This window comes from Canis lupus, chromosome 21 (assembly GCF_003254725.2).
Source record: "Canis lupus dingo isolate Sandy chromosome 21, ASM325472v2, whole genome shotgun sequence".
In the NCBI taxonomy this organism is placed as follows: domain Eukaryota; kingdom Metazoa; phylum Chordata; class Mammalia; order Carnivora; family Canidae; genus Canis; species Canis lupus.
The window spans coordinates 40,263,618-40,280,016 of record NC_064263.1 but is presented as its reverse complement, the minus strand read 5'-3'; the positions used below and the strand labels follow the sequence as shown (position 1 = coordinate 40,280,016).

General features: G+C 37.1%; 1 protein-coding gene across 4 annotated transcripts in view; it reads left to right on the top strand.

Annotated features, from left to right (window-relative positions):
• Positions 1–16,399, top strand: part of PIK3C2A (phosphatidylinositol-4-phosphate 3-kinase catalytic subunit type 2 alpha) — a 174,919-nt gene that overhangs the window by 110,455 nt on the left and 48,065 nt on the right. For all 4 annotated transcript variants that reach the window (XM_049099099.1, XM_049099097.1, XM_049099098.1 and 1 more), the window contains 6 exons: positions 6,835–6,992; positions 9,120–9,240; positions 9,955–10,066; positions 12,666–12,745; positions 12,876–12,939; positions 16,177–16,320. In XM_049099099.1, the coding sequence (XP_048955056.1) occupies positions 6,835–6,992; positions 9,120–9,240; positions 9,955–10,066; positions 12,666–12,745; positions 12,876–12,939; positions 16,177–16,320 (679 nt within the window). The remainder of the gene's footprint in view (positions 1–6,834; positions 6,993–9,119; positions 9,241–9,954; positions 10,067–12,665; positions 12,746–12,875; positions 12,940–16,176; positions 16,321–16,399) is intronic.

The following is a 16,399-nucleotide window of genomic DNA, read 5'->3' as shown; positions in this document are numbered from 1 at the left end:
CTGAGCCACTGGGGCTGCCCTGTTACCGGTTTTTTTTTTTTTTATAAGATTTTATTTATTTATTCATGAGACACACACACACACACACACACACACACACACACACACACAGAGGCAGAGACACAGGCAGAGGGAGAAGCAGGCTCCATGCAGAGAGCCCCATGTGGGATTCCATCCCGGGTCTCCAGGATCACACCCTGGGCTGAAGGCAGCGCTAAACTGCTGAGCCACCCCGGCTGCCCTCTTTGTTACCTTTTAGCCAGCATTTCTTTTCTTCAGAATGCCTTAGGGGAGAAAAAGGAGAAAAATGTCAGTAGATCACTTTTCTTTCCTGCAAAGGTTACTCTTAATTGTTTTTTTTTTTTAAGATTTTATTTATTTATTTATTTGTACATGACAGATACGGGGGGTGGGGGGGTGCAGAGACACAGGCAGAGGGAGAAGCAGGCTCCATGCAGGGAGCTGGGCTGAAGGTGGGCCAAACCGCTGAGCCACCCAGGCTGCCCTTAACTGGATTTTTAAGATCTGTATTTCAGTAGTCATTTAAGATAGAAGAGACATTTAGATGTCTTAGTATGCAAATTACATGTATTAGAAATTACTGATGCCTTTATGTCATTATACCATATGTGTGTGTGGAAAATAATTTGCCATATGTTTATCTAGTTCCTTCAGTTTTCTCTCTAAACAAGCCCTGTATGCTTTCTCTTAGACTGTGTTGAGTGACTATTGCATTTAAGCTTTGCAAGTTGAGAAATTAAGCTAAGATCTACCTTTTCTCCCCCATTTGAGTCGTAGAGTTATTTACATGGATTCTGCCACTAAGCTAAAATGATTATTTTTAGTTATGTACATTTGTGCATGCACACATACACACAAAATAGTTTATGCAATCTGAAACCCCAGATGAACTAAAGAGAGAAATGACTTCTTTTTATAATTTTATTTCCATTAGTAGAGGGTGATTGCAACAAATATTTCAGAGAAGTGAAAAGCAGAGCTGTTTTTGAAGCCATATATATATATATTTTTTTTTTTTTTTGAAGCCATATTTTAGACTCCTCTCCTTTCTCTGTGACTTTGGAGATTGGGGTCAGGAGATGTCCCTTGAAGAAATTAATGGCTCTGTTTTTTCCAGTATGTTCATTTCTGCACTGGAGTTTTTTTTTTTAAAGATTTTATTTATTTATTCATGAGAGACACAGAGAGAGAAGCATACTTCCCGGGGGAACCCAATGTGGGACTCGATCCCAGGACCCTGGGATCATGCCGTGCACTGAAGGCAGATGCTCAACCACTGAGCCACCCAGGCGTCCCTCTGCACTGGAATTTTTATTTTTTTATTTTTTTTATATATTTTTTTAATTTTTATTTATTTATGATAGTCACAGAGAGAGAGAGAGAGAGGCAGAGACACAGGCAGAGGGAGAAGCAGGCTCCATGCACCGGGAGCCCGACGTGGGATTCGATCCCGGGTCTCCAGGATCGCACCCTGGGCCAAAGGCAGGCGCTAAACCGCTGCGCCACCCAGGGATCCCATTGCACTGGAATTTTTAAACAAGTATTTATGCTCTTAGATAGCCAACTCTTTACTTTTTGAAATCTCCTGAGGTGATTCTTTTAATCATTTTAACTCCGTCTTGAAAGATTTGCCAGGATATTTGTTTACAATTAAAATTACTTGTATAACAGACTGATACATGGCTGATTCTAAGCCTTTTTTGTTTGTGAAATTAGGGAGTTGGACTAGTGATATCAAGAGTCTCTTTTAGTTTAAAGGACTATAATGCTGTGATTCAGGACATTTCTTTATGACTGCATTTTAATTCTTATTTTCTTTCCGTTCCCACTTACCATAATTGACAAAGCTTGCTCTATCTGCTAGTTAATATAGTTCCAGAGGAAGTTCTTAGAAGAATATTAGTTGCCAACATTTTTGCTGGTTTCTTAGGAGGATAGGATGACAAACTATACTTTACCCTAGCTGTTCTAAATAGCCTTCTAGTTTCTTTTTTTCCTATATAGTTCAGTTCTACTATTTATATGCTACAATAGTGTCATTTTTTTTAAGATTTTATTTTTTTATTCATGAGAGACACAGAGAGAGAGGCAAAGACATAGGCAGAGGGAGAAGCAGGCTCCATGTAGGAAGCCTGATGTGGGACTGGATCCCAGGACTCTGGGATCACACCCTGAGCCAAAGGCAGTCAACTGCTGAGCCACCCAGGCGTCCCTACAGTAGTGTCTTGACCCCTAGGACTCTATGTAAGTTTTCAAGGATTTCACCTCTGCATTTAGTTAATTTTGTTCTAAACAATACTGACTTCTCTAATTTTTATTTTTACCTTTTAAAACTCTCATTTTTGTCTCTTTTCCAGTCCTTCTGACTCCATCTGTACCTAACTTTAGCTATATTGAACACACAGGCGGAAAACCAACTGTGAAGGATTTAAATTTCCTGAACTGTAGAGTCACATTAAACAAGCAAACAAAGGGACGTCTGATTAGGTCAGGCATTGACTGTCTGACTCTTGATTTGGCATTAGGTAATGATCTGATGGGTTTTGGGATTTGCCCTGCCTAAGGCTATGTGCTCAGCTGGGAGTCTGCTTGGGATTCTCTCTTCCGCCCTTCCCCTACTCATGTAGTTCTCTAAATAAATAAATAAATAAATAAATAAATAAATAAATAGGAAAAAGAAAAAAACCAAGCAAACAAAGCCTTTCTTTGTGATGACAGGAAAGTGGAAATTTTAAAGAAAATGAATTAGAGTTAAAAAAAATCTTTATAGGTAATTACTTAAGAACATCAAGCTCCACTGTATAACTTGGAGTGTCCATAAAAATACCTCATATGGTCTGTTATGTTTAAAATAAATAATTTAGCAATTTTCAATTTAGTAACTTAATTTACTTTTATATGTTTAAAAGTTTAGTTATGAACAAAACAAAAAAAAAACTTTAAAGAATCTATTACTATCTTAGTTTTTCCCCAATTTTGATAAAGTAAACAAAACCATAAGAATAAAGAGATGTCAGTTTTATAGAAACAAATTACTGGATGTTTTTTTCCTGGATTATCATCTGTTCTGTCAAGCAGAGATAGAACTCATTTAAAAATTTTTTTTATTTGATAAAACATACAAAATGTGAAATTTACTATTTGAACCAGTTTTACATGTATAATCTGTGATACTAAGTACATTCACATTGCTGTATAAAAAAAGGGACTCATTTTCTTAAAGTTTTAATTTAAATTCCAGTTAGTTGGGATCCCTGGGTGGCGCAGCGGTTTGGCGCCTGCCTTTGGCCCAGGGCGCAATCCTGGAGACCCGGGATCGAATCCCACGTCGGGCTCCCGGTGCATGGAGCCTGCTTCTCTCTCTGTCTGTGTCTCTGCCTCTCTCTCTCTCTCTCTCTCTCTCTGACTATAATAAATAAATAAAAATTTAAAAATATATATATTTAAAAAAATAAAAATAAATTCCAGTTAGTTAACCTACAGTATATTAGTTGCAGGTGTAGAATATAGTGATTCAGTACTTCCATATATCACCCAGTAAGAAGACTCACTTTAAGGAAAGGAAATGAAGGATTCCCCACCTCTCCCCCAAGTCAAGTTCATTGAATACAACTTTTATCACTGGCAATGTTGTCTAATAAATTCCTGTTTTCTGAGCTATTAGGAATTTGATTGTCCTTTCATCATTCTTTTTTTATTTTGTTTTAAAGATTTTATCTATCTTAGAGAGAGACAAAGAGCATGAGCAGGGAGGAAGGGGAGAAGGAGAGGGAGAAGCAGACTCCACAGTAACCCCAGGATTATAACCTGAGCTGAAGGCAGATGCTTAACTGACTGAACCACCCAGGCGTGCCTCCTTTCATCATGCTTAAGGATTTCTGAAACTCGAAGTCTTGCTTGGTTATAGACAAAATTCTATACTATTTCATGTATTAGTTAATACATGATTTTCTGTGAGCATCTATTTTAGAATACCTAGTAAATAAGTGAGAAGCAAGAATCTTAGGCAAAGTCCTATGAAGGTCTTGGCATTATATTGTGGAGGGGTAAGCTTGACAACAGTCAAATATCTGAAGATATAATGGTGCATTTCTAATATCGATAGAAGTTTAATAATTGTACTAGTTTTTATTGTTTTTATTTTTTAAATATTTTTTAATTTTTTTTTAAATTTTTATTTATTTATGATAGTTACAGAGAGAGAGAGGCAGAGACACAGGCAGAGGGAGAAGCAGGCTCCATGCACCGGGAGCCCGATGTCAGATTCGATCCCGGGTCTCCGGGATCGCGCCCTGGGCCAAAGGCAGGCGCCAAACCGCTGCGCCACCCAGGGATCCTTGTACTAGTTTTTAAAAATTACCTTTCTTCCTTTTTTTTTTTTTAAGATTTTATTTATTTGAGAGAGGGACAGGGGAAGAGAGGCAGAGACATAGGCAGAGGGAGAAGCAGGCTCCATGCAGGGAACCCGATGCAGGTCTCAATCCCAGGACTCCAGGATCATGCCCTGAGCCAAAGTCAGAGGCCCAACCGCTGAGCCACCCAGGTGTCCCTTTCATTTCTTCTTTTTAATATTGGATCTTTTGTGGTACTTAAGACCACAGTACAGAACTCAGGTTTTTTAATTCATTTATTCATTTATTTGACAAGATGCTTATAACACCTCTGTTACTAGGCACTACTCTGAAGGCTTTGTAAAGTTAGTTCACATAATTCTTACAACAACCCTATGAAGTCAGTAGTGGTAGTATCCTCAATTTATAGAAGAGGAAGCTGGAAGCAACAAGGAGATTCAATAACTTGCCTACAGTCACAAGGCTAGTAAGTAGTAAAATTAGGATTTAAATTTAGGTTGTCTGACTCTTTGTGCACAGTTATATTTGCTGCCTCTCCTGAACAACAACCCCCCCCTTTCTTTCTTTCGTTCTCTTTCTTTCTTTCTTTCTTTCTTTCTTTCTTTCTTTCTTTCTTTCTTTCTTTCTTTCTTTCTTTCTTTCTTTCTCTCTTTCTCTCTTTCTCTCTCTCTTTCTCTCTTTCTCTCAAGATTTTGTTTATTTTAGAAAGAGAGCACAAGCAAGCAGGGAGAAGGGTAGAAGGGGAGGGAGAGGAAGAGGGGCAGAATCTCAAGCAGACTCCATGCTGGATGTGGAGTCAGTCAGTTAGGGGGCTCAGTCTTAGGACCCTGAGATCAGGACCTGAGCCAAAACCAATAATTAGACACTTAAGCAGCTGAGTCCTCCAGGGAGCCCTTCTCCCGAATCTTTTCTTTTTGTCAATTCAAACTATTTTATTCTATTCCTATGACTTGATGATTTTAATGTCTACAGAAGCAAATACACAATACTTAAAGTGTTCATTCCATTCATGTTCTTATGAAAATCAGACAGGTGGATTGCGTCTTGTTTTCTAACCTCCAGAAAAACTCAGTTAATGGAAGGCTACAAGTTTAAGGCATCAAATTTTCCTTTGTCTTCTTTTTTTTAAGATTTTATTTATTTATTCATGAGAGACACAGAGGGAAGCAGAAACATGGGCAGAGTGAGAAGCAGGCTCCATGCAGGGAGCCCGATGCAGGACTCGATCTCAGGACCCCAGGATCACGACCTGAGCCAAAGGCAGACACTCAACCACTGAGCCACCCAGGCGTCCTCCCTTTGTCTTCTGATAACAAAAGTGCTGTCTGAAGAAGAGCCATGTATACCATACTCATGTATTTCAGTTTAAACTATGTTATTCAGACTGCCCGGGTGGCTTAATAGGTTGAGCATCTACCTTCAGCTTGGGTCATGCTCCTGGAGTCCTGTGTCAGGTTCCCTGCTCAGTGGGGAGCCTACTTCTCCATCTCTCTGCCCCTCCCCCTACTAATGTTTGCTCTTTCGCTCGCACGGTCTCTTTCTCTCTCTCTCTCAAATACATAAATTTAAAAATAAATAAACTATGTTGTTCTGGGGATTCCTGGGTGGCTCAGTGGTTTTAGTGCCCATCTTCGGCCCAGGGCATGAGCCTGGAGACCCAGGATCGAGTCCCACGTCGGGCTCCCTGCATGGAGCCTGCTTCTCCCTCTGTCTATATCTCTGCCGCCCTCCTCTCTCTCTGTCTCTCATGAATGAATAAATAAAATCTTAAAAAACAAACAAACAAACAAACAAAAAACTATGTTGTTCCTGTGAATACCTTCACAGGGAATTCTTGTCATTCCCTAAGCTTTAGAATCACTGAGAGAATAAAGGCCCATAGCACTGTAAAAATTGATAATGGTTCTTTTTTAAATTGTTGTCTAACAACCCTCCCCCCTAAATATAGGAAAAAGGCTCTAAGAAAAAGATTTTTATTTTTTAATTTTTTATATTTATTTGAAATCAATTTGCCAACATATAGCATAATACCCAGCAGAAAAAGGTCTTTAAAAGACAACAAACTTTTTAGCCCTCTGGCAATTGCGGGTTACTTTCCCTGTATTCTCAGTGGATTTATTAGAAGTGTACATTTTGTATAATTATGTTGTATAGCAAAAAAAAATCTGATGCAGGAAACCTCATTTAATGCCATGTATTCAGTGTGTGCCTGGCTAATGTTGATAATGTTACCAAAGATATCCTGGCAGTACTTAATCTCTTTTCTTGGATTCCTTTTATCTAAGAGGCAAATGCTGGTGTTTGGAGTTTAACTGGGCTCCATTCATTATGGTTCTCATGAGCTGCTCTAGAATTGAACAAAGACACAGAATTGAATGGCTGTAAGCATGCAAAGCTTTGTTTAGGGCTCTCAAATGCAGCTTTTAAAACAAAAATTTGATTTCTTCTTTCTTGTGAACAGATTGAAGACCAAGTTTCCATATACCAATCACTGCACAAATCCAGGCTATTTGTTAAGTCCAGTTACAGTACAAAGAAACATATGTGGAGAAAATGCTAGCGTGAAGGTCTCCATTGAAATTGAAGGATTTCAACTACCAGTTACTTTTACATGTGATGGTAGGTTTATAGTCCCCCAACCATCTTGTTTTGCTCTGATTAGGGAGAAATGCTTCATATGTTAATTTTAATCATTCTTGACCCTGTTATCATTAGATATTCTTTAAAAATTTTTTTTCTGTGTGTGTAGTAAAATACTTAACATTCATTAGTTATCCTTTTCAAAAAATTGGCATTCATTTGGATAAATTTCTGGTTAGGACTAGTGGGAAAACAGTTTACATTTATTACTACATATTTCTTTGAAAATGCTGAGTAATTTTGGTTAATTGGTGGCTCTTGGCCAAGGTCCCAAAGCATGAGATTGAAAGGCTAATTATAGTCCAATTCTTTTTTTTATTCTTCTTTTCATTTTATGGCAAGAAGAATGCTTATTTATAAAGAGCTGTCAGTGAAACTGAAATTGAAGGTATCTTGCTAATAAGCTCCTCTAAAGAGAAGATAATTCTCCATTGGTTCTAACTCTGTCTTCCAAATTTGATGCGGATATCCTTTCTAGAAATGTATCTTAATGTCTACAGGAAATTTTTTGTCATAGTTCATTGATTCTCTTAATGTATATTGTTTTAATGGGATTCCAAAAGTAGAATAAGAGCCTATATTTCTATAATAGTTTGACCTAAAAATGATGCCCTTTTTTTCCCATAATGGTTATAATTAGGAATATGTCTAGTATTTGGATACTTTTCTTTGTCTGTTTGCACTTTTCAGTTCTCTTTGAAAAAATATAAATCTGAAACAAAACTGTTAGCCAACTATAACAATCATTCTTTTAGTTTCTAAAGGAAGAACTGTTCTTTATTCTTATGAAACATACTTTAAATTTTTATCTGGGGAATTATTTAAAACCCACACACTTTGAGAATTAATATTAAAACTGAAGGACAGAAAGGTCAGTAGGCTCCTTGATAGAACTAGTAAACATCGATATGTGGCAAATGTTTTAATTGGTATTAAATTTTGACTTATTATATCAAGATATGATTACTTTTTGAGAAAATATCTCAAATGCTTATCCTTTGGTTCTTCATAAATGTGCACATTTATAATATACATCTCTGTTAATAAACTTAACCATTTTATGGTAGATATGTGTCCAAATGATGAATGTTACCATATATTTGGGTATTCAGAAATTTACCCATTGCATTAGATATTTTATTGCCTTTTCTACCAAGCTGTTGATTTTTGTGAAGTCTGAACTGAATAATTGTCTTCTGAATTGAACATTGGAGCTCTTAGAAGTAGATTACTTTAAAAGTTTATTTTAATTTTTAATCTGTTATAATCTTAGTATCTAGCTGTTTTCAAGAACAGTAATTGAACAATACTTCCTACTTGTTATATTTTTATTCATCATTGGAAAATATTTTTTTTTAATTTTTTTTTTTGTAAATTTTTATTTATTTATGATAGTCACACAGAGAGAGAGAGAGAGAGAGAGAGAGGCAGAGACACAGGCAGAGGGAGAAGCAGGCTCCATGCACCGGGAGCCCGATGTGGGATTCGATCCCGGGTCTCCAGGACCGCACCCTGGGCCAAAGGCAGGCGCTAAACCGCTGCGCCACCCAGGGATCCCCATCATTGGAAAATATTTACCGGGAACATGTCAAACATTTAAAATGATGATACATATTTTTTTCCTTATGATTTAAGTCATTGTCTGTTAGACACTGCTACATATCATCCTTTTTGGAGAAGTCTGTAATAGGGAAGTGACTTTCTTGGGTTACATCTACCCTATCTAATATAGTAACCCTTAGCCCCATGTGGCTATTGAATACTTGAAATGTGGCTAATACAGAATGAGATGTGCTATAGGTGTAAAATACATTGTGGATTTCAAAGACCCAGTTTGAAAAGAAATAAGATGTCTCATTTGTAATTTTAAAATGCTGGTTATAGGTTACAATGATATTCTGGATTTGTTAGGATAAATAAAACATGTAGAAATTAGCTTCACCTGTTTCTTTTTACTTTTTTCAATCTGACTAGTAGAAAATCATAAATTCTGTATATGACCTACATTATATTTCTATTGTATAGTGCTTTCTTAGATGATAAGAATTACATTCTCAATAACTATATAGAGTGAAATGAGCAAAATTAAATGATGTCTCTTTACAGTGAGTTCTACTGTAGAAATCATTATAATGCAAGCCCTTTGCTGGGTACATGATGACTTGAATCAAGTAGATGTTGGCAGCTATGTTCTGAAAGTTTGTGGACAAGAGGAAGTGCTGCAAAAGTAAGTATTCATTTAACTATTGGGCAACATCTTTGGAAATTTCATTTTTAAGGGGTTAAATTGGAAAAATCTCAAGTTAAGTTTGTAATCCAAGAATACATTAGGTCCTACTTAATTGATTCATTGGATCAATAAGCTTATATTGAGATATACTCTGTCTTAAGACATGTCTAAGACAGTGGAGGTTTTCAGAGTTAAGCTTGCCCATAAGCTTATAGTCTTAAATGGGAAAATGGTGGGTAATTGGTTGATAAGTGAATTTAATGGGTTTTTCTTTCTGCTAAGAGTCAATAGTCACATCATTATAGACTCCATTTTCCTTTTGTAGCGTGCAGTATTTTCACACAGTGGTCAGCTGTGACTTCCTTTTAATTGTCTGAAATAATCATTATAATGAATTTTTTTTCTGAACCAGGTAATTTTTGTCTAGCTTTTAGTCTAGTTATTTTATAGATTTTTGTTATTTTAGGCTACTTGAAATGCCCTGTCCTTCTTATTCTTATTCTTTTTCTTTTTTCATCTTCATCTTCTTTGCTGTGACTCTTCTCACATAGAATATATTCTTTTATTTAAATGCCCAACTTAGTTAAAAAACCGTCTCTACATTTTACCATTCTCTTCATTTTTGAAGCAGATACAAGTTATATTTTACTCTTACCTCTATAATTTCTTGTTTGAGAATAACACTGATTGATAATTAATATATTTTAATAGTAATCATTGCCTTGGAAGTCATGAACATATTCAAAACTGCCGAAAATGGGACACGGAGATTAAACTACAACTTTTGACCTTCAGCGCAATGTGCCAAAATTTGGCCCGAACAGTAAGTATGTACCTTATAACTGAATTGCATTTAGTTGAATCTGAGTAATTCTGCTAATTAGCCAATTTGCAGTTTGTACATTCTCCAAGATTTCTGGGTTGGACTGGTGAATGGATTAATGATTAGAATGAACTAATTCTATTCACAAGGGTTTTCAGCAGATGGGAGGAGCTTTTCAATCATGGAATCTTAGGTAGCATACTCCTCAGAGCTGGAAGCATATTTGAAAATCAAAGTGGAGGAAATAAAAATTTGATTTGTAATGGTTTTACACAAGAATGAAAATATTACAGTCAGTCAAAGAGAAATGAAGGAGGAAAGATCTTGAATAATAAGTATGGCTTGGGGGAAAAAAGATCCATACTGACTTTTACATTAAACTGAGAAAAATACATTATTCTGCACCAAATGTATTTTTTGATTCATTAGAAGCACAGAGAGAGAGAGAGGCAGAGACACAGGCAGAGGGAGAAAAGCAGGCTCCATGCAGGGAGCCCATTGTGGGACTCGATCTCAGGACTCCAGGATCACACCCTCGGCCGAAGGCAGGCACTCAACCACTGGGCCACCCAGGCATCCCAAATTTTAATCTTTAAAGAAAATTATTCTTTATTTGATAGAACTTTGGATGGAAAAGTCATTTCTTTCTCTTTATTTTTTTAGGTTTTGCTCTTAGGTTTCATAGAATTTATTTCACTTGGGTGAAAACTATTTCACAAAATTCAGTACATTTTAGCAATCAGTAGTAACTTCTCTTTTCAGTTTCTTAAGAAATGATGTTTTTGAGTATATTTGCATAGTAAAGACTTAAAGTAGAAGAGACCGGTACCTTGTTTTTTGAGGGTAAGGTTGGGGGAAATTTGATTATCATTAGAAAAATAATGCAGACATTGAGATGATCTCTTTGCTATCTGATCCAATCCCACCTTCATTTTTTTTTAAGATTTTTTATTTATATATTTGAGAGTGAGGAGGAGGGAGAACACAAGTGGGCAGAGTGGCAGAGAGAGAGGGAGAAGCAGGTTCCCTGCTGAGTAAGGAGCCCAATGTGGGGCTCAGTCCTGGGACCATGGGATCGTGATCTGAGCTGAAGGCAGATGCTTAACTGACTGAGCCACCCAGGTGCCTCCCACCTTCATTTTCATATGGTTATCAGCCATCTTTTTTTTTTTTTTTTAAGATTTTATTTATTTATTCATGAGAGTCACAGAGAGAGAGAGAGGCAGAGACACAGGCAGAAGGAGAAGCAGGCTCCACGCAGGGAGCCCGACATGGGACTCAATCCCGGGCTGCCCGGTTATCAGCCATCTTTAAAAGTGTTTTGTAGGCTGCCCAGGTGGCTCAGCAGTTTAGCGCCACCTTCAGCCCAGGGCGTGATCCTCCCTGCATGGAGCCTGCTTCTCCCTCTGCCTCTGTCTCTGCTCCCTCCCTCTCTCCATGTTTCTCATGAATAAATAAATAAAGTCTTTAAAAAAAATAGTGTTTTGTTTTGGGGTGCCTGATGTCTCAGTCAAGCATCTGTGTCTGGCTTAGTCATGATCTTGGGAGTCCTGGGATCGAGCCCTGAGTTGGCTCCCTACTTAGCAGGGAGTCTGCTTCTCCCTCTCCCTCTGCCTCTCTCCTCATTTGTGCTTGCTCTGTCTCTCTCTTTCTTGCACATTCTCTCTCAAATAAATAAACAAAATCTTAAAATATAAAAAGTTGTTTTGTATTTTAAAGTTCTCTATTCTTTCCTTATAGAACAGAAATAACTACACTTAAAAACATTTATGTTTTGGGGAGCCTGGGTGGCTCAGTTGGTTAAGTGTCTGCATTTGGCTCAGATCATGATCCCAAAATCCTGGGATCAAGCTCTATGTCAGGTTCCCTGCTCAGTGGGGAGCCTGCTTCTCCCTCTCCCTTTGAACTTCTCCCTGCTCCTTCTCTCTCTCTGACTCACTTTCTCTCTCAAATAAAAAAATATTTTAAAAAGGGAAAAAAAGCATTATTTTTTTATTTATAAAACAAAATTTTCAGAATATTGATTTACTTTTTTCTTGACTCAGTTATAAATAGTATTTAATTCCAATAATATATTAGCCTCTATTTTGAAAATCACTTTAGTTTCAAGAATTTATCATACACTTAACTCATATGAAAGACCAAAAAGTGGGGGCACCTGGGTGGCTCAGTTGGTCATCTGCCTTCAGCTCAGGTCATGATCCTAGGGTCCTGGGATCAAGCCCTGAGTCAGGCTTTCTGCTTGGCAGGGAGCCTGCTTCTCCCTCTCCCTCTGCCTGCCGCTCCAATCTGCTTTGCTCACTCCCTCTCTCATTCTCTGTCAAATAAACAAATTTTTTAAGATTTTAAAAAATTTATTCATGAGAGACCCAGAGGCAGAGAGATATAGGCAGAGGGAGAAGGAGACTCCCTGTGGGGAGCTTGATGGGGGACTTTATCCCAGGACCCCGGAATCATGACCTGAGCCAAAGGCAGATGCTCAACCACTGAGCCACCCAAGTGCCCCAATAAATGAAATCTTAAAAAAAAAAAAAAAAAGACTGACCAAAGAATGGATTTTTTTGGTAAATGTGTGTATATATATATATATATTTTTTAGGCAGAAGATGATAAAACAGCTGTGGATTTAAACAAACACCTGCATCAAATGGAAAAACCTTATAAAGAAGTCATAACAAGGTGTGGCATCTAAAGTATTAATTCCAGGTTTTCAAACTTTGCTTTTGGATGTGAATACCTTTATTTTGGTGAACAAAACAGTCATTTTTGTGTAGTATCCTTCAGTCACAGTAACTGCTCTTTATTTCAGATACCCTGTTGAAGAACTTTTAGATTCTTATCACAACCAAGTGGAACTGGCTCTTCAAATTGAAGTAAGTCTTAATTCACATTTTTGCATGATGACTTAAGGCTTCTTGTCTTGTTCTATCTTAAATATTAGTGTGGTGTTGGATGAAATATTTTAGGACAATTTAAACTATATTCTTTTTTTTTTTAACTATATTCTTGATGTTGATGTTTGATGACTTGTTTTCTGACCCATCTTGTTAACAAAAATTCTCAATATTCCATGAATCAGTGCTTCACCTCACTTCTGCTTTATTAGTAAGAGGAGCCTTCAGTTCATTTAAAAAAGCATTAATTGAATGTTAATGATATGCTAGATGTTGGAGTTATGAAATGAATGACCTAGTGCCCACCTACAAGAAACTTAAAACTAGTGATGGATTTAAACAAAATTTCGATGTAATGTATAGTAAATGTAGTATAGTGGTATGCATTGGGTTCTTTGGAAGATCAAAGAAGAGTACCTCTTCCAACTTTGGAGTTCATGGAAACCTCTAAGAAGGGAGGTTGCCTGAGCAAAGTCAACAGTATGGGTTAGCTAGAAGATAGTTGGGAAGGGTATGTGGAGAAAAGTACACAGGTGTGATACATATATGGAAATATATGTACTTCTGTAATAGAGTACAGAGTATGACCGGAAGGTTGAAAAAGGGCACTAGAGATACCCAGACATAAGTTACCACCTTTTGTTTTCTTTTTTTTTTTTTTTTAAGATTTTATTTATTTATTCATAGAGACAGAGAGGCAGAGACACAGGCAGAGAGAGAACAGGCATCATACAGAGAGCCTGACGTGGGACTCTATCAAGGGTCTCCAGGATCACGCCCTGAGCCGCAGGCAGCGCTAAACCACTGCGCCACCAGGGCTGCCCAAGTTACCACCTTTTAATCCATGTTAAATTTTACCCTGTCCTCCAGATTAGAGGACCAACCAAGAATGAGTAAAAGTAATGTTAGCATGCAGATTTCTGCTGAAACTGGGGAATGTTGAATCTGTATAGTTTTGAGATTTTCTTTAAAGGTATTTAGCTACCTGGTAGAAGAGAGAACAGAAGTCTGTGAGCTCAAAAATTTAGTTTTAGTCAGAATGAATGTGTGAGAGTAAAGGAGATTGTGACCACAGTATGATATTGTAGTTAAGATTCTGATAGGTTATAGTTTTGCGGTTGAAGATGCTTCGAATTTTCCACATGAACATTTGTATAACTGAGGCTTATTACAAGATATAGGGTAGAAAGTCAAGTGAATATCCAGAATAAAAATATGGCATACAGTGGGGGAAATGACCACATGTCAATTGCAAGGCAGATCGGGCCATCAGAGGCCAAGTTAGAAGACAGAAAATATAGTAGTTATTTGGAGAGGGAAATTTAAAGAATCATTAATTAGTAAAAGGTAGTTAATTATTATAAAATATAAAAGAGGATTCTAAAACAAGGTTTGACATATTATGGCTTGCGTGCTAAATCTTAAATCTGGCCTATTGCCTAATAGTTTTATTGGAACACTGCCAAACTCATTTATTCATCTATTATCTGTATCTGTTTTCACACCATAATAGCAGAGTTAAATTGTGACAGAGACTGTATGGTCCACAAAGCCTAACACATGTACTTTCTGGCCTTTAAAAAGTTTGCCAGTCATGCTGTAAGGGATCCAGAAGTAATAAGTGTAAAAAAGCAGCTGTCAACTCTAGGTTGAGGAATAATATATAGAAAGAATTCTAAGGACTTAAGATAGAACCTTCTGTCCAACCTTAGGCTGAAATCCAGCCTCTTCTAAGAAGGTTTGGCTATCACAGGAACACATAGGTAGCTTACAGTGAAGAAACTTGGTAGAATTGTCAGATTGGGAGACCATGCCCTGGGGATATAGGTCAACTGCTCAACTGCTTTTTGAGGACCACTGGGATGCCTTGCTGAAGTAAAAAATGGAGGACTAGAACCCTGAGAAAGGGTCTTCATTCTGCTGTTGTGAGTGTCCCTTTAGTGCCCTCTGTTGACAAAACTTAACATTGTATTGGCTGGCAAAGAAGAAATGTTTATAGGTCCATCTTCAGTATCACAGAGTAGGGCAAAGAAGTGTAGTTTTGGAGCTGATAGACAATAATTTGATAACTGGCACATAAATGATGGGAAATAGTATAGGAGAATGACTCGAGCCTCAAAATTGGAAAATTTTTTGCACGAAGGTGTAGGAGTAAAAGCAGAGATATGAGTTATGTAAGCAGAAATGGGGAGCTGGAAAACAGACTCTCAGGCCCTGAAGACTGGAGGGTCCTGGGGTGTTTGAGAAGATGAGGTGGTTTCATTTAAGCATGAAGGTAGAAAGACCATTTAGTTTATGGTTGCCAGGCCTCAAGGGTGGAAAAATTTAAATTTTTAAGGGATGGTACAGTACTAAGTTTCAGCCCATTCTAACGGTAGTTGGCATGTAAATCTGGCATAAATGTTTAATGAGTTAATTCATTATGTAAGAATGTTTCTTAATGAGATATGTACTTTAAAATGATGTTGGAGAGGGAGTTTTAAATAATTCTATCAGGTAAATGATTTTATAATCATTTGTGCATGTATACTTGTGAATCATGATGAAATCAACTGTGGTTGAATACTATGGAGGGATTGTCCTCAAGGAAGTTTTTTCATCAGACAAAACTTAAAAAGTGATGGTCGTACAGATGTAAATGATGCTTAAAAGTTGACTCAGATCTCATAACTATTGCCCAATGGTGTTAATATGTGGCCAACCTCTGAAGAACTTGGTTTTGGATACCAGATTTTTGGCAGGCAGGATTGGTATTTTTAATGTGGAGCTTAATCCCAAATCAGAATAAAAAATAACTCCAGTTTTTTAAATGACTTAGTAATTTGTTAGTAGTTTATTAGTTATTTTAATATGAAATTAATGGCATTTGTATATGAATAATTTTGTCTCAAGCAAAGTGAAAATCAGACCCAATCTTTCCTATTCAAAATAAACTAGAGCAAAGGATATGTGTTCTTTTATTTATTAATTTTTTTTAAAGGTTTTATTTATTTATTCATGAGAGACACAGAGAGAGAGAAAGAGAGACAGAGACACAGGCAGAGAGTGGGATCATACCCTGAGCTGAAGGCAGGCGCTAAACTGCTGAGCCACCCGGGGATCCCCAAGGATATCTGTTCTTAAGCAAATCTAAAATGTCTAAGTTTCTGACTTCATCTCTGAAACAGATCCTTTAGATTCTTCATACTTATGTGTGTTTTACTTTTTATTTTAAAGAACCAGCACCGAGCAGTTGATCAAGTGATTAAAGCTGTAAGAAAAATCTGTAGCGCTTTAGATGGTGTAGAGACTCTTGCTATTACAGAATCCGTAAAGAAGCTAAAGAGAGCAGTTAATCTTCCGAGGAGTAACAGTGCTGATGTGAGTATTTTTTTAGTAGTTAGCATCTTATTAAATATAAATATGTATTTAGATGAGTATCTTATCACTTAAGCTGGGA